Below are 24,177 nucleotides of genomic sequence, written 5' to 3' on the forward strand. Positions count from 1 at the left end.
TTCTGACCTGAGATCAGATTCTAAAAATGTCTTCTACGTCCTGACAGTTTTCTGAAAAAGCTATGTTTCTATGTCAGTCGTTCTTCGATTAAATCATAACATAATGCTAACACCAGAAAGGGGTTCCCGCCCAAAATGGGTTAACTATTGAGAGTGTAAAATGAACACTCTCAGAAGTCAACAGAAGGCCCGTCTAGAGTTTGAATGAACAGGTTATCAGTCAAAAGTTGGACATGGAAGAGGAAGAATGGATGGGGTTAGAATCAACATATAGAATGTCAGAACAGATTCTGACATATATCCATATATGAAGATCTAAGGGTTTGAGGTCAGATGTAGACCTGTAGGGATCTCCATATATGGGCTTAATTGCGACAGCAGATCGCATTTACTATGACATCAGATGTCACGAGACCTGGGCACCACGTATGGGGGCTTTCTTTCCCATGCATGGGAATTCTGAGTGATACACTGACTGACGGGAATTGCACATTTTCATAGTAAATGCTTTGGTCACAATTAAGGTCTTTGGGTTTTGGTTGGTTTTTCCCTCCCTTTGTCTTCTGTATTGGTTGTTTTATCCCTCTTTGTCTTCTGCATTATTAAAGTAGCTATTAGTGTTTCTTACCATTTCATCTCCCATGTCTCCGTTGAGCCTCAGCGAGCCCGAGCCTCCGTGCTGCTGGTTCTCCAGGCGGCTCCACAGCTCCTGCACCTGCTTCTTGAGCGTCTCCACCTCCATCTGGTGGCCCGCCTCGATCTGCCTCAGCCTCTGCTGGATGGCGTCCGTGTGCAGCGTCAGCCCGTCGTCGTCCAGGTGGCTGCGGGATGACGACGCCGCCTGCTCGGGGCTGGCGGCGGCCGTCCGGCCCGGCGGCGGGGCGCCGGCGTGGAGACAGCCGCCGCGGTAGTGGTGGGAGGAGCAGCCGTTCCCCCGCGACGGATGGAGGCTCAGGGAGTTGCAGCTGGCCATGGACACCTGCCTGCTGAACTGCATTCGCTGCTCCCCGTTCGCCTTCAGCCAGTGATGATGGCCGCCCCCGCCGCAGAACTCCACGTCTGATTTCTCGCCGTTGCACAGCCCCTCCCGGCCAGCAGGATGAAAGGCACTGACAGCAGGGGGCTGCTTGTTGCTGCCGCTGTCCCTACTTAAAGTCCTAGAGGCAACCCCGCACTCTGCCTCGGCCTCGAGGCTGCTGTTGTCTTTCCCAGGGCAGGTGTGGTGATGGTGGCGGCTGCTGCTGCCCTCGTTGCAAGGCTGAGGAGGGCCCAGCAGGCATGTGGGCAGCTGTTGTGACGAGAGGTCCAGCCTACTGCAGGCCTCTTCGGTCAGAGTCTCTGTGGAGCACTCCATGAGGGAGGCCCTCTTATCCAGATGCTCCACAGGCTCCGGGGTGCCTCTGTTGGACTTTGGGCCGGAGCAGGGGCTCTCCGTAGGGTCGGGGCAGGGCTTCTCTATAGGGTCAGGAGTCAGAGGGTTCTCTGCAGACCCTGGCTCCTCCTCGGGTGTCCTGTCCCCGTGGCCATTAGTCATAGTTCTATGGGCTGCTGCAGACTGCTCTAATTGGACAGTGCACTGATCCGGTGCCACCTGGGCAACGCAGTTCTCCAAAATCTGCTTCACCAGTTTCTCAGAGACCTTGACCACGTCCTGTTCCTCCAGGACCTCTGACCCCATCGTGGGCAGAGCAGTGGACAAGGGAGGACGTTCCTCCAGGCCCTCTGACCCCATCGTGGGTAGTGCAGTGGACAAGGGAGGACTGTCCAAAGAGACCTTATCCTCCTCGTTTAAACCATTCTCTGGATGATGATGCCCATTGGAGAAGGCTGCTTCCTCCTGTGTTTCAGTCCCATTGACCGTGGCATACTGACCAGCCTCCTCAGTGTCCACTCTGCTCAGTGCTTCCGTCTCTCCATTGCTTAGAGTAGCAACGGCGCCGGGCACCTTCTGCGAATCAAAACCACTCTCCTCCTTTGTGGCTTCCTGAAGAATGTTCTCCATCTGCCCTTCTGCCACGCCCATGGCCACGGACAGTTCAGCCTCCTCCTCCGCTGCGTCTGCTGCTCCGGGGGAGCCCACGGAGGGGGCTATCTGCACGAGACCGACAGCCTGTTGGCCCGGCCGGGGCTGAGGGCTGTCCTCCAGCTCAGAGTCGCCCGTGTCCGGGCACGGCTGACCGTTAGTTCTCCCGTCCTGGTCCCCACCTCCGTCGGGCCCCACGGCCATGTTGAGCTCCAGGGAGCGGCGGTGGTCCTGCCACTTCTCGTTCAGGCTCGGGTCACTGGAGCGCCGGTTGGGAGGCAGCGAGCTTCCCAGCTCGCATGCGCTGGGCAGGTTGTCGAAAGAGCGAGTCTTCGGACGCCTTTGAGGGGAAGGAAAGGGGGAGAGGAATGGAGTCGATTAGCACATGGAAATGAGCTTTCATCATCATACAATGGCTCAGTGTCTGTGCAGCCTCATGATTCAACTGCAGCCAAGCATATAATCAGTTAATCATTACGGAGTGTTCGGGAGTAAGAGACATGGGGAAAGGGGCTGCGGGGGTTATACTTTAGCTATTTTTCAATAGTTATACTTTAGTTCTTTTTCAATAGTTACATAATGCTTAAAACACCAAAAGAGGTTCCCGCCAAAAATGGGTTAAGGCTGACCCTTAACCCAAAAATGGGTTAAGAGAAGCTTCTTCTCTCATCTCATAACATTTCTATTGCCACCCTGTTCCTCTTTCATGATGCGGTCATGAAGCATGAGATAAGCAAAACATAATTAAACAATCTCAAATTATCCATGACAGCAAAGAAGATGTGGGTTCAGTCAAAGCACACTATAGTCTAGTGTATACCGTACTCATAGCTTTAGTATACAGATTTTGTTAGACAGATGCTAGGTTCTTAGCTTCCTTATGATTCTTGATGACTATTTTTGTATGTATTTGATGTTTTACCATGTGTTGTTCTTGCTTACTGTAAATCACTTTGGATTAAGAGCGTAACTGCTAAATGCCTAAATTGCAAAGCACCCTAATATATCTAAACGATCAATGCCAGTGTCCTCTGGACCGTTGGGAGGCCCTCAATCTGGAGGGAAGGAGGAGGGGGCTCAGTGACAGCGCGCCAGGCTCACCTGCCCAGGGGTGCATCCTCGGGGTTGGCACCAGGCACGGGGTAGGGTGCACACGACTCGTCGGAGGGGGTGGTGGGGGAGGAGCTGGGGAGGTAGACGGCCGTCCACAGCATCAGGTTGCGCACGTGACACACCGGATGCAGCACCTGCGACAAGAGCTTCATCAGTGAAACGCCGATAACCGTCAACATGTAAGGTGACATGCATGGGCTCAGCGTCTCACATGCCTGCTGGCCACGTGCCTGCTGGCAATATGCACATGATTTCCAAGCAATTTGGAGCAAGGACACACTACTAACATTGTGGATTATAGTTTTGCTTGTTCAATTTGAGACAAAGGTTAGCAAAACAATCGAGGCGTGCTCTCTCTCTCTGTGTCCCTGTCTCTGTGAGGCGGGGGTTTTTAGTTGCGCTACCGACAGTATGCATGTTAAAGCTTCTGACGAGAGGTGAGGGGCTGGTTTGTGTTCTAAAACTGTGAGTTTTTTTCCCTGCACATTTGTATTGGGCGGGTGGGGTGGGCTAACACAATGGAGTTAGAGTGGAGAGAAGTGCTGGCACCCGGAGCTGTGGTTAATGCTACAATTAGCACGCAATAAAGGAGTTAATTCAAATGCACAAAAACTTGTGAAAATGAAAGGAAGGAAATACTAGCCTGCAGCACAATACAAACTAAGCAGACACAGATATATGTTTTCCTGCCCAAGAGGGTAGACCAAAAAGGGCTCATAAATCAAGTATGAGTATAGTTCCAATAACAACCAACCATAACACTAAACAAACTTGAATTATGACACTCTAGGGGTGTCGGTCCCGCCCACATTGAGTACTGGCTCTGAAACCATCTGGGCCGCTGGGCCCCACCAAGGCTTTGGGAACGCCCTAAAAACGTCTGAAGCCTGGAGCTGACTAAATCAGTGCCAGCTTTAAAATAACTTCTTCCCTGTGAGGTTAGGTTCACAGGGCTGGGTTTTGGGTAGGGTGTCGGACTCATGACTGTAGGACTGTTCATACGTCGGACCAAACATATGCACCCGATAGAAACAATGGCATCTGAGAATTCGAGCATCGTTCGAATGCATCCATTAAAGGAGAATTCCATACTAAAAGGATTTCTTACCTTTCTTTGTAGTTGTTACGTCCCCACCAAAGAGGTCCAGATGTTATTTTGTGCAAAGGCTATTTCCCCTACCATAAGCCCTAAATGAATTGCATTGAATTGAATGGGGCTATGGGGTGTTGTGCTAATTTTCTTATTTCCATCGCTCAAAATAATACATTTTTTGTATATATCCTCTCTTCATAATACACACACACTTCAATTCCCATTCAATTCAATGCAATTCATTGAGAGCTTATGTAGGGGAAATAGCCAATAAGGAGTTTTTGCACAAAACTGGACCTCTTTGGTGGGGACGTAACGACTACAAAGAAAGGTAAGAAAGCCTTCTAGCATGGAATTCTCCTTTAATGCATTCAAACGACGCTTGAATTCTCCGATGCCAGTAGTGAACCTACCGTCTCAGAGTGGGTGGAGTAATGGAGTGAACCTACCGTCTCAGGGTGGGTGGAGTAATGGAGTGAACCTACCGTCTCAGAGTGGGTGGAGTAATGGAGTGAACCTACCGTCTCAGAGTGGAGTAATGGAGTGAACCTACCGTCTCAGAGTGGGTGGAGTAATGGAGTGAACCTACCGTCTCAGAGTGGGTGGAGTAATGGAGTGAACCTACCGTCTCAGAGTGGGTGGAGTAATGGAGTGAACCTACCGTCTCAGAGTGGGTGGAGTAATGGAGTGAACCTACCGTCTCAGAGTGGAGTAATGGAGTGAACCTACCGTCTCAGAGTGGGTGGAGTAAAGCATGTTTCTCAAGGCGCGGTTGGCCGGACGCAGCAGCGACCACACGGAGCACGTTCTCTCTTGGACATGACGGTCTTCCCTCTCCTTGCCGCCGTTACACAGGAAGGTGCCGAACAGACAGGAGTAGGTGTGCTGAACCAGTTTTACCTACAAACAAACACACACACACACACACACACACACACACACAGACAGACAGACGTGTAAGAGCTTGAAAGACACCCCCAGGTATCAAAATGAAATGAGGCAATATTTCCTTGCCAAATACGTCAACAAGACCCTATGCTAATTACACAATCGAATATTGAACATAAACAACACATGGAATTGTTGCCCGACATCGGTGCCAACATAATAAACACTCCACTGCGTGGGTAATGTAAACTGATACAGATTTCTGGGTGGGCTAACCATACATAGACATAGAAAGGTCCAGAGCCTCCTTCGGCTCTGGGGAGAAAGCGAGGGCAAGCTTCCACGTTGGTGCTTTACTCTAGTCTCGCGTAGCCAGATAACTACGGCGAGAGGCATTCAGTCTGCCAACGCGAGACTACAGTGCTTCACAGAAGCTTCCGCGTGCGTCACAGAGCAGAAGTTCGGGTCTGACAAGTCCCGGAAAAGACGCGCTGTCGCCGCTGTGATTGGCCAGTAGTCACTTGAGTGGCAGCGTGGCTTCCGCACTCACGGCGCACGTCCGCCTCACGGCGACACACATGGCTCAAACGAAGTGCAGTGGCCAATGAGGCATCTATTTTTTGAGGGGAGCTAGCCCCTCCTACATACAGCTTTTGGTGCATGTGAAAACACACACTTTGTCCTACACAAACTTTGAATGCCATTGACAATGAATGGACACATTTGAGCGTTTGTGTAAACACAAACATTGCGTAATGCAAACATTGAAGACAAAAGTGAGGATGCAACTTGTGATTGGCCGTAATGATGTATGATGATAGGAGCACCCCTCACTTCACATGGGTGTGATTTTTTTAACCCATTTAGACCTGCAGCCAATTCTACAAATGTCTTCTAAATTATGACAGTTTTCTGACATGATTTTCTCTTGTAGATCTGCTATGTTTCAATAGCCAAAGTATAACATAATGCTTAAAAGACCAAAAGGCGTTCCCGTCTAGAATGGGTGGTTAAATATCTATGAGGCCAACAGTGTGATTCCTCACTGCTGACGGTTCGTCTAAAGCCACTTTCCAGACATGCACTGTAGTATGGCAGTTCTTCCATTCAAACGGAGGGGCTGGATGTAATGAACGTCTCAATAGGACGTAGGACATGCTACGGGACAGGACAGGACACTCACCAGGAAGGCCTCGTTGAACTCGAAGGAGCAAGGGAACTGTCTCTGCAGCTGGTGAACAGAGTCCAGCCACTGGAGGAAGACGGGGCAGCGCTCGTTCAGGTCCTCAGAGTTCTCGCCGTGGCCACACCGGTCTGCAAACTTATGGCCAAAGTCCAGCCATTCCGTCTCCACCAGCACCTGGAAACCCTGCAGACACAACCCACAAAGTTCAGCAACCGCCACCGTTCACCACCATCCTATTTGGTTGTAGAATGGCGGAGGTGATTGCACGGTCCGGACTAATAACTACATAGGAGTCTTTAGAAGTGTTCATATTTTAGACACATGGTCAACGGGAGTTGCTATTGAGCCACTAAACACACTCGCTTTATTCATCCAGCGTGATCTGCGCTGGAATTCTCATGAGAAGGGCTAGAAAGGCCTCGTCCACCACCTTCCTTTTTTCCAATGCATTGTGGCATACCTCGATAGTGTGGTAGTACGGGTCGGTCCATACCTCGATAGTGCGGTAGAACGGGTCCAGCAGCAGCTTGGACAGCGCAGCGATCTGCGGCGTGCGGTCCCATCCGTCGGAGCAGTGCACCAGCACGGGGCGGTGGTCTCTGTCCACAGCGTTGACCACCAGCAGGGCAGCCTTCAGCAGCAGAGACATGTGCTGCAGCCACTTGGTGCTCTCCAGGGCAGAAAGCCAGCTGCAGGCAGGCAGGGCACACACACACACACACACACACACACACACACACACACACACACACACACACAGTGTTGTATTTAGGGCTAAGCCAAAAAATGTTACTCAAATTGTTTCTTTTCCTCCCTTTTTAGTAGAATAGCTATACCCATCGTCAAAGTTTTGTTGTACTCATTCTCTAATTTAAGGCAGTCAAATGAACAATAAAAGGCACTCAAATCTGTGCAAAAATCGTATTGAATTTGTTTATAGCAAGCTTTCAGTCATAGAGGTTTATTTCCGGGCATCATAATCTGAGTCTGTGAATCAGACCAAAACATTAGGGAACTTGCTCACCCGTGTACTTTGTCCTTCTTGAACTGCGTGTCAATATTTAACTGATTTTATATATCTAGGTCAAGATTGTGTAATGCATGTATCTATTACATATATACTGTATATGGAGATGACCTCGTGATGAAGGGGTTCCATTGTTTTCATGGTTAAGTATATGACGTTAACCAATTACAGGACATTGTGTGTAAATAAAATCCATGTAACTCGTAGAATTTTGGCACAGCGATCGACAACCTTTCATGAATGCCGACTTTCTCTCGGATTCGTTTGTAAGAACAAGGGGTGTCGGTGGGCTCAGGAGTGGCGGTGGGCTCAGGGGTAGAGTGGTCGGATGGTAACCGCAAGTTTGCCAGTTCGAACCCGGGCTCCCCCAGAGGTAGTGTCGAAGTGTCCTTGAGCAAGACACTGAACCCCTAATTGCTCCCGTGTGTGAGTGTGTGTGTGTGTGTGTGAATGGGTGAATGTAATGCACAATCTATGTAAAGCGCCTTGGATAAAAGGTGCTATATAAATGCACCATTTACCATTTAACAAACCGCGTGCGACGTAAGGGCTGTTTATATAAAAGGAGGCCAGTGCATGTAGCACACACTACATCCCACACACATTTATTGGATCACACAAACACACTGAATCACTGACACAAAGGGCCCGGTCTCTTCGCTAAGACACAATCTCATTATGAGATCAAGCATTAACCCATCTAGAGCCGAGTCGCCTTATAGCGGCACTGAGTGTGCGACACAGAGTTCCGCGCGGCGCTACAAGCTTGTAGATCTGCTATTTTTTTGAAGAATCGTGAAAAGGAGTGCAAATCTTTTATTCCTTCACAGAAAACGTTTTCAAGTCATAGCTTTGCTTCTGGGAGGTCCCTGGAACAACATATTTTCAGGTGGGCATCAGCAGCCAATTATATCTATATAGAAATATGGATTTAAAAAAAAAAACTGTCATGATTTCGAAGACATTTGTAGAATCTGTTCTCAGGTCTTAATGGTTTAAGGAGCAGGATGTTTTAGCACGCTCCAAGTCACAAGAATTCTCCCTTTGACTTTATCTGCCAGCCACTGCTTGGAGAATGATGCTACAGTATTATCAATTTAGAGTGCTCTCAATAGTTTTTGATCCGAGGGTGGTGCTCTGTGATTCAATTACACTTCACTGTGCAGTGGAATCCCGTACAGTACAAATGGAAAGACATGACTTGTTGTAGTCCGAGAGCTTGCCAAGCCGCCTAAATCGGGAACAGATGTACAACAGAGGCCGAAACACATGCGGTCGCTAGTTACTAGAGCTACTGAAACCATGGGTTGGACACCTTTGGGATCATGCATCCAGGTTACCCAGGTTAGGACTCAAAGTTGGGCTCGTGGTTCTCAAAAGTGTAGCCCAGGGATCCTAGGTTCCAAGGGGTCCCCTAGCTAAATGATTGATAGATGGGAACCAAATGGGCCCTAAGAGGTCTGCAGCTCTGAGAGTGTACGAATGGAACCAACTGGATACTTGCAGGTCCATTTGGTACCATTACACTCAAGAGTTATGGGGGGGTCCGTTGCCTGGCGGCCGAGCTACACCAGGCTTTTGGTGTGCGAGTATATAGTACACACACACACACACACACACACACACACACACACACACACTTAAAGCCTGCGCATTAATGCGGGGCTCGCGTAGTAGCCGCGTATTACACGCACCTGCGCTTGGTGTAGCTCGGCCGTAATGCCGGAGGCTTTTTAAATTAAAACTTTGTGAGAACCACCGCCACGAGGGAGCTCTGGAAGATAAGACAGGCGCCACGGGAGGGTTAGAACCACCGCCACAAGTAGGAGCTCTAGAAGATAAGACAGGCGCCACTGGAGGGTTAGAACCACCGCCACAAGTAGGAGCTCTAGAAGATAAGACAGGCGCCGCTGGAGGGTTAGGAAACTCACTTGGCCGGGTCAGGCATCTGGGTGCAGAGGAAACGAAGGGACTGGAAACTCTTGCGGATGGAGTGGATGTTGGCCATGCCCATGAACACCACCTCGCAGTTGGGATAGTACTCTGGAGGACCAGGGAGGAACACAAGCATTGGTTGAAGCCGTTATCCTGATGGAATTTGCATTCATTTAGTGGTCAGGGATAGCGCCCGGTCCGTTGCTAAATGTGTTATGGATTAAATAAACCCCGGGCGTTCGGGGTGATAAGAAGCACCGACCTGGGCACTCGCAGCCTCCGCCCTTGGCCCTGTTGGCCACGGCCGCAGCGTACGACCTGGCGTCCAGGATGAGCAGCTTGTGGGGCTGAATGGCCAGCGTCTCCACCTCAGAGCTGTTGGTCAAGGACGATTCTAGAAAACAGAAAACAGCAGCAGGGTGAAAACACTGAGCTGTTGGTCAAGGACGATTCTAGAAAACAGGAGCAGGGTGAGATGCATACATGACACGTGCAGTATATTCTGTAATCTTTATTGTACCCAACAGCTGTTGTACATTCCGTTTCTAGATCAACATATCAGCTAACAATAAAGGAACACAAAAGACAGCAGAGAGAGAGAGAGAGAGAGACAGAGAGAGAGAGACAGGGGCTACAACTATGATTGATGATGGTTATTTGGAATGGAATTAAAGACATGGCAGCACTTGATACTTGGAGACCTTCCACATTCAACATCAAACATCACGTAAGGAAATGAGCAGTCTGTATATCCATTTGAGATTCCACATGACATAGGGAATGTTGTGATATCTGTGTGCGTATGTGCCTGTGGGTGTGTGTGTGCGCACGCGTACATGTGTGCGTGCATGTGTGCTCATTCTGACAACAGCTCTCTCCATCAGACAGGCCCTGACAGGTTACATTTCTTGAACGGTGTCTGCTGCAACTCTCTCTAAGCAGACAGCAAGATGCGGGCTGAAAGTATGTGTCTGCTCTGTGTCGATGCACAGACATGTCTGCTGTCTGGAAGTATTGTGTACATGTGACGGTAGGTGCATGTTGTGACACAGCGGGTGAGTGGCGAGCTCTGTGTTATCGGCCTGTCAATGCCGCTGGTTCAGTATGAATTGTGTGTGCGCGTATGTGCGTGTGTAAACAAACAGTTTCAGGCATGTCAGTGCAATTTGGATTTTGCATGTATGCATGTTGGATGATGTGAGAGGAAGCACTTAACTTCCCACATTATGCAGTGGCATTGCTTCAATGCATATTGTGCATGCTATAAGCGTGTTTGAGTCAGGCCGCAACAGTCCGACAACACGTGTGGCCGGGTTAAGACACATGCGTGTCCGATTAAGACTCCCCCGTGGTGCTTCCCGGCCGTGTGCGGTTGAGGTTAGGTTTGGTTTTGGGGTTAGGGTGTCAGACTAATGCGCGTCGGACTGTTAGTACGTCGGACCAAAGACATGCCCCCGTGTGAGTCAGACACTCACCGAAATCTGTGTCGGGCAGGTCAGTGCCATTGCTGTAGGAGGTACCATTGGTGCCGTTGGTACCGTTGGTGCCATTGGTGCCGTTGGCCAGGTGTTTGCGGGAGCTGCCGTCCACGGCGCAGGCCTTGGCGATGGACTGGACCAGGTGCTCGTCATCTGCGTTCCTCCAGCCCCACCAGCTCACCTCGGGCTGGCCACAACGGGCGATGACTGCTCCCGTGGTCTGGTGCCTGGAGGAGAGAGGGGGTGAGAGAGAGAGAGAGAGAGAGAGAGAGAGAGAGAGGGAGAGAGAGGGAGAGGCCATGAGACAGTGAGTCAGCAACAACAGACTCCATGTCTGCAGGGGGGGGGTTACATCAGAACTGAAATGTAATTCCAGAATGAGAGTATAGCTTTGTGCTTATGGGGCATGATGCTATGGCAACACAACATAGATGAGGGTATGATATGGCCTAAAGCATACATGGGAAACTGTTGCTAAATGTAGCCAAAACACTCTAGAGCCGATCGACAACAACGGGAGGTATGATTAAATCTAACGCGACTAGCGACTGGACAGCGGGGGCCGTCTAACACAGGATCTTTTCTTAGAATTGGACGGGATGATTTAGATCGCGAGTTATTAACGTTTTAAGATTTCCGTTCTCGTAAGCTAAACAGGGGGGGGGGAAGAGACATTTTCGATGACGTCCCACTGTTACGCAACATGGAGTATTGCACAACAGGCACTCCTAGGCTGTGGAGCGATGTGATCGGTTGTGATATAAATAATCTTTGTCTTTTGGATAAAACTTCGTCCTGGGCGCTGGGTGTTACTAATTGAAAGGACGGTGAACTTCGTTCTGGGCAATTGGGGAGTTAATTATAGTGCACACAACTTGTATAAGAGTTTTATCCACATTGAGGTATTCACTACATTCAGGAGGTGTAGTTCCAGACTCTATATAGCATTCAGAGGTTATTGTGGAATAGTTGTCTGGCTATACACGAGACTACCCAAAGCCAAGGTCGGTCAGAACAGCTGAAGGGGAGAGAGGGAGAGAGACAAAACACACAGACAGACCTGTAAACCACGGCAGGGAATCTCTTCCAGGATCGGAAGGCAGCCACATTTTCCAGCTCCTTGTCAGTGATCCACGCTGGCACCAGGAGCTGCTGAGGGTAGCTGGAACAGAGCCTGGCAGAGTGGAGAGAGAGAGAGAGAGAGAGAGAGAGAGAGAGAGAGAGAGAGAGAGAGAGAGAGAGAGCGACAGAGTGGAGGGGTCAGGGAGGGAGAGAGTGAGAGTGAGAGTGAGAGAGAGAAGGGAAGTGAATGACAACAAACTGGGAGAGTAGGAGAGAGCCTCGGCCTGCACAGGACACCTAATCCTGGGCCGGGCACCTTATCTCCACACAAGGCTCAGCACCAGCAGAGCACAATACACACACACACACACACACACAGTCTGACCCTGTGCCATGCGCCAGCAAAAACACAGGGGCCCAGCAGAGATCACTCTCCTAGCCGGGGGAGTTATAGAGTGAGGTGGTGGTGGTGTTCGGGAGGTGCAGATGGGACAGTGGAGTGGAGCGCTGAATGAAGAACACCACAGGACGGGGCCAATACCTGAACTTGCTGTTGATGTCCGAGATCCTCCAGGCGTTTTGGGTGTCGAAGCCCATCCGCTCCACCTCGTTCTTGAACCAGGAGGTCACGTGTTCACCTGCGGCAGAGGAGGAGATGATGATGATGATGGATAAGACCAGAGCAGAGCAGTGGAAAAGCAAGGTTATCCGAGGACTTGCAAGAGGGCTCCAGGCGGGTGCAGGACGGAAAGGCAAACATACGGGTAGGCCGAGATCGAGCAGTGTTGAATTCGTCGACTGATGCCACGACGAAAAATGTTCGTCGACTACCTTTTTTCACTGACGAAAACTAAATGGAGACTAGATGAAAACTACATTTTCGTCAACAAATAAAAAACTAGACTAAAATGTTAGGAAGGGACTAGTGGGACAAGAGATCCAGTATAAGAAAAAGACAAGTCATTTTACACTTGGTTACATGCTGCAAATAGCCGATCTGCAAGCTCGCGACGCGTTGTGAGCTTGTAGATCGGCTATTGCAGCAAGTGTAAAATCATCTTCACAGGCCCGCCAAAATACATTTTAGTAGACTAAATCAACTGTAGATTTAGTCAACTAAAATCATATGATATATAGTGGACTAAAACTAGACTAAAAGGTCCTTGCAGAGTGCAGACTGGACGCGTTTTTCGAAAAACCGGAGGACCGGCGGACAGTGTGCAGGGACCTTTACACTAAAACATTCCAGGTGACTAAAATGTGACTAAAACTAAGTGAAAACTATTCAAAAGACTCAAACTAAAATAAAGATCTGCTGTCAAAATCAACACTGGGGAGGGAGAGATACAAACTGACACAGAGAAAATCAGACCCGTCCGAAGTGAGTGGTACTGCACTGTACTGTCCGTGCGCGTGCGTGTTTGTGCGTGCGTGCGTGCGTGCATGCGTGCAGGCAGTGCACCTGGTCTACACAGCTCTCCGTGCTGCTCCTTCTCCCCAGCGTACTCCTCCATGCAGTAGGCATGGAAAGCGAACGAGAAGAGGTCCTCCAGGCGAGAGGGAGGGCGCACCACGGCCGCCAGGCGCTTCAGCCACTCCTGGCACTGCTCGAAGGTGGGGAACTGACACCTGTGTGCAGCAATGGGACGGGACGGAGAGAGGAACCGTTTTGTTACCCTCGTGTTTTGCGAGGCCAAATGAATCATTTGGTAGTACGGCTGAACAGACTTGTCCATCGGTAATTTGAGTTCAAATATGCCAAATTCTTATTTGCACAAATGTATGTAGGACAGCTTGCGATCGAATACGTATGTATGTATGTAAAATATTTTGTGAAAACGGATCGGAAAAATGATCGGAATCGGGGAAAAAAAGGTGATCGGGACATCCCTAATGCATACTAAAACCTGATTAGGTGATCGGGACATCCCTAATGCATACTAAAACCTGATTAGCCCTATTATCATACAGGTATTTGTTGCTTATTGAGATTACCAAGAGCAACGATTTGGAACACTTTGATCTAGTGCCACGGTTCCCAAAGTTGGGTCCACGCAACCCATAGCCAGGGGGTCTGTGAAATAACTCAGATTTAGTTTTTTGCCTAGTGTTATGGAATGTGTCATATTCGAGGGCTTTTGGAGAGAAATGAAACAGACTCGAGACTCGCATAAAAGTTGTGAAAATGTGGTAGCACTTTGATTGAAAAGTTAATACAAAATAGTTCCAATGGCATCTAAATGTAAGGTTGTAAGTAAATGCTTATTGTTGTCACGAGGATGAGGGGGTAAAAATGTCCAAAAATGTTAATTTTTACCTCCACTCACCTGGGGGCAAATATGGCTTTGATAAAAGTATGGCTCTTTTCGAGAGAGTCACCCAGAATCCTCCTCGAGAACCGGAAACCTTCCAGAACCTCTGAAGTTCTGTGATTATGCCGGTCATAATATAATATAACATAATATGATAACGCGTTGCATCGCAATCTGCGTCCATCATATTGTTCAGGTCTGCACGCCATCACAGACAGACAAGTGACGTTATTCTCTCACACACACACACACACACACACACACACACACAAACACACACACACACACACCCTTTCTCGCACTGATACCTGACAACTTTGCAGTCCTTGCAGGTGACATGGAGCTGGAACATGTCACGACACTCTGCACTCTCGATGAGCTGAAGAGGGACCTGGGAGTATAAGAGAAGGCACAGATCAACATAAAGTAGCAGATTTGAGTGTTAAGAACCCATATGAACCGGCAGCAGGTTACTTATCAAGACCAGTTAATGGAGCCAGTAGGCTCTACTGGAGCAGAGATGTGGTTTCAGCACCATTGCCGTAGATGTAGGTCAATAAGCATTTGTTGCTTATTGAGTAATTTCACTTCCTCGACTCCTCATCTCAGCCAGTATAGGCTCCAGTAGAGCCTACTTACGTGCTCCATTGCATGGTCTTGGTGAGTAACCTACTGGTGATTATGGGCTGATAGCATTCGGAGCGGGTGCTTAAAAGTCACAATCTGATATGGAGACCCAAGTTAGCGCTGCAGGCCAACTTTCTTTCTCCTCACACGGATGAAACGTGGGGGACAGGTGTCACGGGGCCAATTGGTGGATACAGTATAGAGACAGAAATGCACTGGTTTTAACTTTTAAGCCTGTCCATGTGTCCCAACGACGAGGTATACTTAAGTAAATCACGAGGCAATTTACCTGCTTGCTTGTAAGCTGCTAGATGTGGCTACATGCCAAAACTTTTTTACCATGTGCTTAACAACTCATTAACTGCCAGAGTTGCTCTAGGACAGTCTGCAGCCACTGCCAGCGTTTCTTTTGCCAGTCACATAAAATCGATGCACTGGCGCTTCCTCCCCAGTGAATCCATGTTATGCGTCTGTGTGTCTACTGTCTAGCGTTGTTGAGCATTCTTACCAATCTTCCAAGACCCATAGAAATATCTCAAGAGAAAGAAGAGTCTCTACTTTCATCAGGGAAACAAAGTGTGTTTCTGCCATGGTCCGTTCTTTAGTTCCGTTCTCGGCATTTGAATGATCAACTTCTTCACAAAAAATACCTTTTTTGTGAAACTCGATCGATCCGATAAATGTCCCGGCTTGGTTTAGATTTTTCCCCCGGTTGCCCTCTGATCCGGAAGCCTTAGATGAACTCACAGGTTTGGTAGAGCGGCCTCCGTCGTAAACCACTGAAAACACCGACGTCTTTAGAGCGTTGGATTTGAAATGACGCATTATAGTCTCCCTTCCCTTGCAGAGGAACAACTGAAAACAACTAGGCCGCAAAATGTATCAACGACCAGCCAAATAATGCATGCAGTTCATCCACTCCAGGCAGCATGAAACCCATAACCACAAACGGCGAGTTAGTAGTAGTGGTCTATTCTACACTTTATATGCACTGCAAATCACCATCGTGCCAACTAAGAATCAGTGATGATCTTTTCCAACGTGACCTCAATAGCATAGTTTGCATCATGCTGCCAACAACTGGTAGGATGCAAACCAGTCATACAGGTTACTTCTTGTGAAGGCAAACTGGGCATTTCCATGGAAGGTTATGTAACGTAGCATCTCCCCGAACGCTCAATAAACATAAGACTATCTCCGTTCCCAACACTAAAACACAGGAACACCGGTGGAGCTGATCTGTACTATCATGTTAATTATATTTTCTAAGCAAATTCTATCCAAAGAACAGACCGGCAATGTGCTTATGACTCGTGAGCATATTTTGAATACTGCAGGGAAATAGCAAGACTACTTTGTTTTACTAAGTCCCGCTAACTAACGCGAGCTAATAAAAGCGGTTCTTGACACACAGTCGAGTCCAAAGCCATGCAGGATCATGGACAGGCAATCATCAGCACGTTGGAACACAAAAGGGGAAGACATTACATAACAGACACTGGATTTAAGCTTACAAAACGTTATTGCAATGACTTGACCAACAAGGTCGTCTCTTGAGCAACTTCCTCGTGAGCCTGTCCAGCTGTTATACACACACACACACCGGTATATAATACACAATAACGTATACAGAGATAGCGCCTCGTGTTAAGAGATAGCACCTTGTGTTGTGTGGGTGGGTGCATGTGCAAGTATTTTATCCACAGCTCATTTACCACAAACGGGTTGGGGAGGAGTGCACACCGCTACTACCTCTACTCATCAGCAGGTTAACGAAACGGCCACAAATACACACACACACACGAACGCTGTTAAGCACCCCACGCTGTGCAAAGACGCTAGGTACTTACTGACACCTCACAACAACAATTTTGCTGTGCGAAAAACAAACAAAAAACAGAACAAGGAACAATTACTTTTTACCCATTTGAGATACAAGAGATCTTTAACTAGTAGGGAGCACGTCAATAAATGTGCTATGTTAAAACTGGTCATGCCGCATGACTGTGCTACTGCTGCTGCTGACTAAACACACACACAAACACACATTCCTGACGTTCTTACATCCCGCGGAAGTTTTAATTCATAGTCTAATCTACATCCCTAATCTGCCTGCTGCCAAAATTCCTGGGCTGCTTGTTAAAAGGGCTTCGATGCTCGTCCTGCCCTATCCACATTCTCCAACACGCCCTCAATAGCTCTCACACTCACACACACACACACACACACACACACACACACACACACACACACACACACACACACACACACACACACACACACACACACACACACACACACACACACACACACACACACACACACACACACACACACACACACACACACACACACACACACACACACACTTTCTGTCTTTTCTATCTCTCACCCTCTCTCTCTCCTCCCACACCCTCTGGCAGATTGCTGAGCACCCAAACAGCTGCCATGTGATGCAAACGCTTCACTGTGGCATCATGAAATGTGTGAGTCTCTCCGTTTGATGTGAATAAAGCCTAGATGATAGAACTAGGGCCTCATTCAGGTCCAATTAACCCTGGTGCTAACACATGGCCAGTGTGCCAAAAGTGAAAGTGACACAATCAAGATGGCTGCGCACGTCATGTGCAACTAGCAGAAAATAGAAAAGCACTTCATCAATGTGAAGAGGACTTTTGGGGCGATATTAAGGAAAACATGTGTCCTAACTGCGTGCCGCCCACAAGTTAAAGGTAACGCATGTTTTTTTAATGCTCTCTACCATAGACTGTAAAAAATATGGACAAAGCGTCCCGCGGGTCTAACGTGAACGTAAAATGAAGCCTGTCAGTCCTTGCAATGGAAGTCGCCATCTTTCTAGATCCGTTTTGGCCCAGTTCAGGCCAGCTGGCCCATTGGCTGGCCCAGACAACGAGGCGGGACTTCCCCCTTCTTCTTCGTTGGTTTTTATTTTGACTCGAGTGGGTGGGGGATCCCGTTCATAGACTGTAACGGTAGCCACGCCCCTCAGAACATGCGCGACTTTATGGTCATTTTTCTAATAAATGGGACCATAATTTTCCAAAAAGAATATTATGACATTAGAAATGAGACTTTAAACTAGTGACTGGAAGCAAAAAGTATTCATGACCATGTTTATTAAGGTAATACAGTCTAGGTGAAGTTGGGCCCAAATACATGGACTTCTATGGGGCTATGGGTTTTTTTGAGCCCAATGAGAGCGCCACAACAGGCCATTATATGAACTTTCATTTCCTTAGTGGCTTCACAAAATATCCGTCTGACTGCCCCCCTGCTCTCTACACACAATTTGGCATATACTGCCAGGTGTTTTGTAATTCCCACACGAAGAGGGTTTCCATTCTCCAAGATTTGCTGCAAGGACTCTTAGAAATGAGAAGCATAACAACAACAAGTAATGCTTCATCCTGTAAATAATGAATTGCATTTTTTTATAGCGCTTTTCCAAATGCCCAAAGCACTTTACAATGGTTCATTCATACATTGGGAGGTGAAGCGGCGAACAGTCGAGGCCAGCGTCCTCACTTCCCACATTCAGACACCAATGGTGGCAAGCTCACACCGACCGACGCATTGGAGGCTATGTAGGGTTCAGTGTCTTGCCCAAGGACACTTTGACATGTGGACAGGAGGAGCCGGGATTCGAACATCAATAATGAGTCGAGTTGAAATACCTTTTCTCTCTGACAACTTACATTGACAATGGATTCTTTGAACTTGATGTGTAAGCGATAGCTGGACATAGCGATGATGGCGTCCTCTGCCCTTCCCACGTATTCTGTGAACTCTCCATGCAGCTCAGGAAAGGGCACCTAACACAGCAGAAAAGAGACCTTTTAACAGTACAATAATGTTTTTTTTAGTGGACACATGGATACAAATAAACAGGCCAACAGCATAAACAATATTAGTTTGCCTTTAAAAAAAAAAAAAATTACTGTCGCACGTGCCAAGCTGTCATTCTCTTGTATTATATCGTACTTGTATTATTTATATTATTACTTATTTACACCACAGAGTAACCTCGCGGCAGACTATCCAGCATGTATCTTCCACCTCGGAGGAAACTCTGGTAAGGCTGGCAGTGTCGGTAGGCCAATCAGAGGCTGGCGTGGTAACTCTGGTAAGGCTGGCAGTGTCGGTAGGCCAATCAGAGGCTGGCGGGGCGTTACCACGTCTATGCTCGGACGTAGAAAAGATACACACCGAGTAGTCCAGGAAGTGAGCCTAGTGCATCAGAGACACTGGGCTCACTGCTATTAAAATCTAAAACCACATATTACACACTTAACCCATTCTGACCTGAGATCAGATTCATACGAGGTTTCCACTGGGACACACACTGGTCTGATGAACCCGTTCTGACCTGAGATCAGATTCTAAAAATGTCAGTCGTTCTTCAATTTTTCAAAAATAGCAGACCTACAAGCTCGTAGCGCGCCACTCGGTGGCGCGCTATGAGCTTGTAGATCTGCTATTTTTCAATAGCTAAAGCATAACATGATGCTGACACCAAAATGGGTTCCCGTTCAGAATGGGTTAAAGACCCCCAGGGAAGTGATCTAAATCTTCTAAACGTCATTGAATAATGACAGTGCACTAAAACTAATCCCATTTGTTTTGTGCACTGTTCCGTGGAAGTGTGTCAATGCTGTCACTTACTGGGAAGTCTGAGGTGAAGACATGAGTTAGAATCTCAAAAAGGGTAAGTGTACGAGCCTGCCTGATTGAGTCATCATTATTAGGAAATGAGCCCATATAATCATTTCATCATGTGTCTGCTCCATCAGTACTGTATATCAGTTTAACCAGAGTCTAACCCATTTAGAGCAGAGGACGATTCTACAAATGCCTTCTAAATCCTGACAGTTTTCTGAAACACCCTATGTTTCTATGTCAGTCATTCTCAAACTATTTCATGTCAATGTCAATTATTATGTAATTGGCTGCTGACCCCCATCTGAAAATATGTTGTTCCAGGGACTCCCCCAGAAGCAAAGATTTGATTTAAAAACGTTTGCTCGGAAAGAATATATATTCAAAGATTTGCACTACATTTTCAGGATTTTTCTAAAATAGCAGACCTACAAGCTCGTAGGGCGGCGCTATGAGCTTGTAGATCTGCTATTTTTCAATAGCTAAAGTATAACAAAATGCTTAAAACACCAAATGGGGTTCCCACCCAAAATGGGTTAATGGAAGGTTGGATAATGAGAATGGAATAAGGGTAACCGTGGGATAGGAATAGATCAGTGGTTCTCAACAAAAAAAAGAAAAGAAAAAAACTTTTTAAATACTGCATATATTTACCAACAACATTTTCCCATGGACCATCTGTAGTCCTATTATGCCATGGCCCACTAGCAGCCCGTGGACGATCGGTTGAGAAACAGTGGTATATGTATAGACATATAGCAAGTATTATGAAAGCACTAATCTTAGCCCATATCCCATCCCAGGTATTGATTCTTAGTCATGGTGGTAGTCCCTGGTTCACAATCAGTGTTAGTGCTCTAAGGCGCTAATCAACAGAAGATACACCACACCCACACCCCATAACTGCAAAGTTGGCCCAAGTTTTACAGCACAAGTAGTCGGGGCAAGTTGGGCAACACTTCAGGAGTACGAAAAGGGAAATGACAACACTGATTACATAGCTCCGTTTACTCAATGCTGTAGCCCCCTCCAACTGTATATACTTTCCCCATTTTCAACTGCCTTATGTATGTATGTTTGCCCATGCCAATAAAGAAGTAGGAAGAAGACAAAGACGAAGACTTGATTACACTCGTCAAGTATTAGTCTTGATGATCAACAATTGTATTATTACACTTTTGTTTTGGAATCCAATATTACCAACGTGATCATTGTTCAGCTCTAGTTGGCTTTCCAGTACAAACAATGGGCGGGGGTGGGATTAATTGTGTGCATATTGCACACAATTAATCCTGAATCCAGCAGCTTACCTGCAGGTTTTCCTCTTCCAGGACGGGGGACTTCTTGGGGAAGATCTGATTGGCCTGGATACACTCCAGGCTCTGCTGCCCCTCCTCCTCCTGCAAAGACACAAATGACACAAAAAAAAAAGTCACAACTTCAAGTCAAGACTCCGTGTATCATATTGAAATGGCGGATATTTCGTTTTTACTTTATATTTGGGGATGGGAAACCCAGCAAGATGGCCACCCGGCATCATGTATAGTATGGGAAATGTTGGTTGCAGTATTCCAGCTTAGGCGTTTCGGGCATCTGGCTAGGATGCCTCTCAAGCGTCTCCCTAGGGAGGTCCTCCCTCCCTCTCCCTTTTTGAAAAACCGAAGAACGACTGACATTTTTCAGAAAACTGTCAGGATGTAGAAGACATTTTTAGAATCTGATCTCAGGTCAGAATGGGTTCATTCACCCCAGTGTCACCACAATCTCCCACTGAAGCAACTAGCCTTTACACGTTCTCCTTCACCAACCAGATGTTCCCCCGACACCAACGACATGCAAGTGGCTTTCACAATCTTTTACACATGGATTCGAATAGAAATGGAATTTCAGAACTGCCTACTTCAGCAGAAAGCTGATTGGTGGTGTTGCATTTATTAGGTGCCTGTAACGGAGTGCAATCAACCTAGTCCTAAAACAAAACTGGGGATGTACCGATGAGACATTTTGGCCAATATCGATATTCGATATAATTAATTGCCGTTATGGCCGATAACCAATGTCGATATGATCTCATTCTGTATTAAAAAATTACATTGTCCAAAAAAAGGCTTATAAACAACTGAATGCCTCTGTATTCCAAAACTAGGGATGCGCCGTAATTGAAATGTTGGCCCCACCATAAACAGTTGTATTGAAAAATGTTCCAACTTGTTGACTCTTTTGAAAGCTTCCCCAGAAAACACTGATACAATTTGCAGCCTTCAACATCACAAAGGGCCTTTTTAGGCTTTTCTATTTATGTTTCAACCCAATTATTATAAAATGAAATATCTGCTAAAACAGAAATATTATTTTGATATCGATTCGCTACCGATTTTGCATTTTAAGGCCAATACCAGCCGATACCGATGTGATGACCAATGAATTGCCCCTCCCTAAAACACACACACACACACACACAATGTATCAGTGATGCTAATAGGGTGTATTTTGCATCCCAAAATGCAGATTATTGATAATGGACCCATCCGTGGACCTTTCTGGGGGTCCCATGGACGCACTACTGTACTGTAATTTGGTGCTATTTCATTTACTTTGTTTGCATATACTTTGCACTGTTTGCATAACTCCTCAGAAGATTTAGAATTGTGTTTATTTCTTTCAGATATATTTTATACATGAATATAACCATTTTATAACCATACTAAGTGAAATGGATTTTTTTTATGCTGCAATTTATAAAAATGACAAAATATGACTCCTAACGTTGTTGAAGTAGTGTGTGTGTGTGTGTGTGTGTGTGTGTGTGTGTGTGTGTGTGTGTGCGCGCAGCGGATGTTGCAAACTGCTGCTCTGATTGGCATTAAACTTTGAATGGACTGATCTTTCCAATACCTCATACCAGGTCGCTTTATGTTTTGGACGATAATTCTTAAACTGCAGGTCACACAATCAAAAGTTCCCTGGATTGATTGGATGATTGTTAGAAATGCCAAACAAATTCCAATCGCACATTGAGGGGCCAATTACTTGCACACACAGTAATTGGGCTCAGAAATGAAAGGGAGGGGCCCAATTCTTAAGAGAAGAAAAAGAAAAACATGTACTATGACTATCATGAACACAATATCAAATCAAAGCCAAATTGCAAAAGTTGAGGGGCCTCTCTGTAGAGCCACCGTGACATCCAAAAGCACTTTCACTTCTGCCCACATAGGGGCGGGGGCGGCATAACCGCCATTAAACCATTTTGGGCGAGAATCCCTTTTGGTGTTAGCTTTATGTTATGCTATTGAAAAATAGCAGATCTACAAGCTCATAGCGCGCCACTCGGTGGCACGCTATGAGCTTGTAGATTTTGAAAAATCAAAGAACGACTGACATAGAAACATAGCTTTTTCAGAAAACTGTCAGGATTTAGTAGACATTTTTAGAATCTGATCTCAGGTCAAAATGGGTTAATAATATGAAACGTTGTGTTTCCCCAGAGCTTCCTCCTCACCCACGACTTAACGTCCTGGCCATGCCACGTTGCCAACCCAGCTCTGTGGAGTTGGAATGACAGTTCTACAACATTGTATTTGCACTCCTCCCAACTGTGAAATGTAGATTTACCAATAAGCACAACCATCATCGTTTAGTCATCACAGGCTTTCATCTTATGTTCCAAGGAAAATGTAACAACTCAGCTTCACACGAGGGTGTACTGTACTGTACTCATGTTGTAACTTGTAAGCAAAGATGGCATTGTGACGGCACTGTCGCAAAAAGCTCTCTGGTTGGTTTTACCTCTACATTTTCATGTCAAGTTAAGGACTTTTTAATGATATGCTTATCATTCCCTCTCTGCTGTCTTGAGAATTTCCGTTGAGCCGTTACGTTGGAAATAACATAACATGTTGGTTTTCCACAGCGATATAAAAATGTATAATATTAATAAAAATAATAATCCATTTTTTACATCCCATCATAATCAGAGTGTGACTAAAGAGTTTATCTAAAGAGTCTGGGCAGTAGACTAGTGGCTGGCTGGACAGAGGGAGATTAGGGTGGTCCACTGAGAGAGATGGCAGATAATGGGTCAGGGGCACAGTGTGTCCTGCTGGCTCAGCATTACCCAGTGTGTTGTCGGACTGCGAGCCAAGCTGACACACACACACACACACACACACACACACACACACACACACACACACACACACACACAGGCTGTGGTTGGACGGAGCATCAGAGCAGGGTGACGGGTGATGGGGCCAGCGAGAGGAAAAGGAACTGTCACACACACATGACCTGACTATCTGCCTTCAGCGCTGACTGACTGACGTCCTTAAATAACATTCTAGGGCAGCATGACATTGACAAAAAGAAAAATACCACTGTGTTTCAGTAGAAAGCATGTGTTTTTCTACAAAATAAAAAGGCTACGGTCAGTTTGAATAAAACATAGAACTTAACGGAAGGCACTTGATTAGGGCACAGAAGAACTGGAATTATTTATTTAGAATTCACAACCTTACTCATCCTAAAAATTAGTTTATATACAGTATTTGCAATTTGAAAATAATGAATGATTGTTGCGATTTGCTTTCAGTATTTACCGGTATTTATTTTCCTGAATAAGAAAATGTCTCTGCGGTGAAACGTGAAGGCTGCTCTGCCGGGGCAGCAGCAGACAGAGGGGGACTTTGACACCGTGTCGTGGCCTGTCTGCTGAAACAATTGTCTGCCTCCTCCCGGCGAGCACAACTGATTAACA

At 46.8% G+C, this 24,177-nt stretch overlaps 1 protein-coding gene across 5 annotated transcripts in view; it reads right to left on the bottom strand.

Moving 5' to 3' along the window:
• mtmr3 (myotubularin related protein 3) overlaps positions 1 to 24,177 on the bottom strand; it is a 41,213-nt gene that overhangs the window by 8,476 nt on the left and 8,560 nt on the right. For 2 of the 5 annotated variants that reach the window (XM_080766878.1, XM_080766876.1), the window contains exons 4-18: positions 20,732 to 20,821; positions 18,461 to 18,577; positions 16,595 to 16,618; positions 14,426 to 14,508; positions 13,268 to 13,434; positions 12,347 to 12,443; positions 11,804 to 11,917; positions 10,741 to 10,970; positions 9,528 to 9,659; positions 9,262 to 9,373; positions 6,797 to 6,992; positions 6,301 to 6,486; positions 4,959 to 5,129; positions 3,125 to 3,270; positions 629 to 2,363 (exon numbers count right to left, since the gene is read on the bottom strand). In XM_080766878.1, coding sequence (XP_080623004.1) covers positions 629 to 2,363; positions 3,125 to 3,270; positions 4,959 to 5,129; positions 6,301 to 6,486; positions 6,797 to 6,992; positions 9,262 to 9,373; positions 9,528 to 9,659; positions 10,741 to 10,970; positions 11,804 to 11,917; positions 12,347 to 12,443; positions 13,268 to 13,434; positions 14,426 to 14,508; positions 16,595 to 16,618; positions 18,461 to 18,577; positions 20,732 to 20,821 — 3,600 coding nt within the window. Of the gene's footprint in view, positions 1 to 628; positions 2,364 to 3,124; positions 3,271 to 4,958; positions 5,130 to 6,300; positions 6,487 to 6,796; positions 6,993 to 9,261; positions 9,374 to 9,527; positions 9,660 to 10,740; positions 10,971 to 11,803; positions 11,918 to 12,346; positions 12,444 to 13,267; positions 13,435 to 14,425; positions 14,509 to 15,252; positions 15,286 to 16,594; positions 16,619 to 18,460; positions 18,578 to 20,731; positions 20,822 to 24,177 lie in introns of those variants that run through there. The other 3 variants (XM_080766877.1, XM_080766880.1, XM_080766879.1) reach the window with 2 other exon arrangements.

Source organism: Protomyctophum bolini, assembly GCF_963924005.1.
Source record: "Protomyctophum bolini genome assembly, chromosome: 6".
NCBI lineage: Eukaryota > Metazoa > Chordata > Actinopteri > Myctophiformes > Myctophidae > Protomyctophum > Protomyctophum bolini.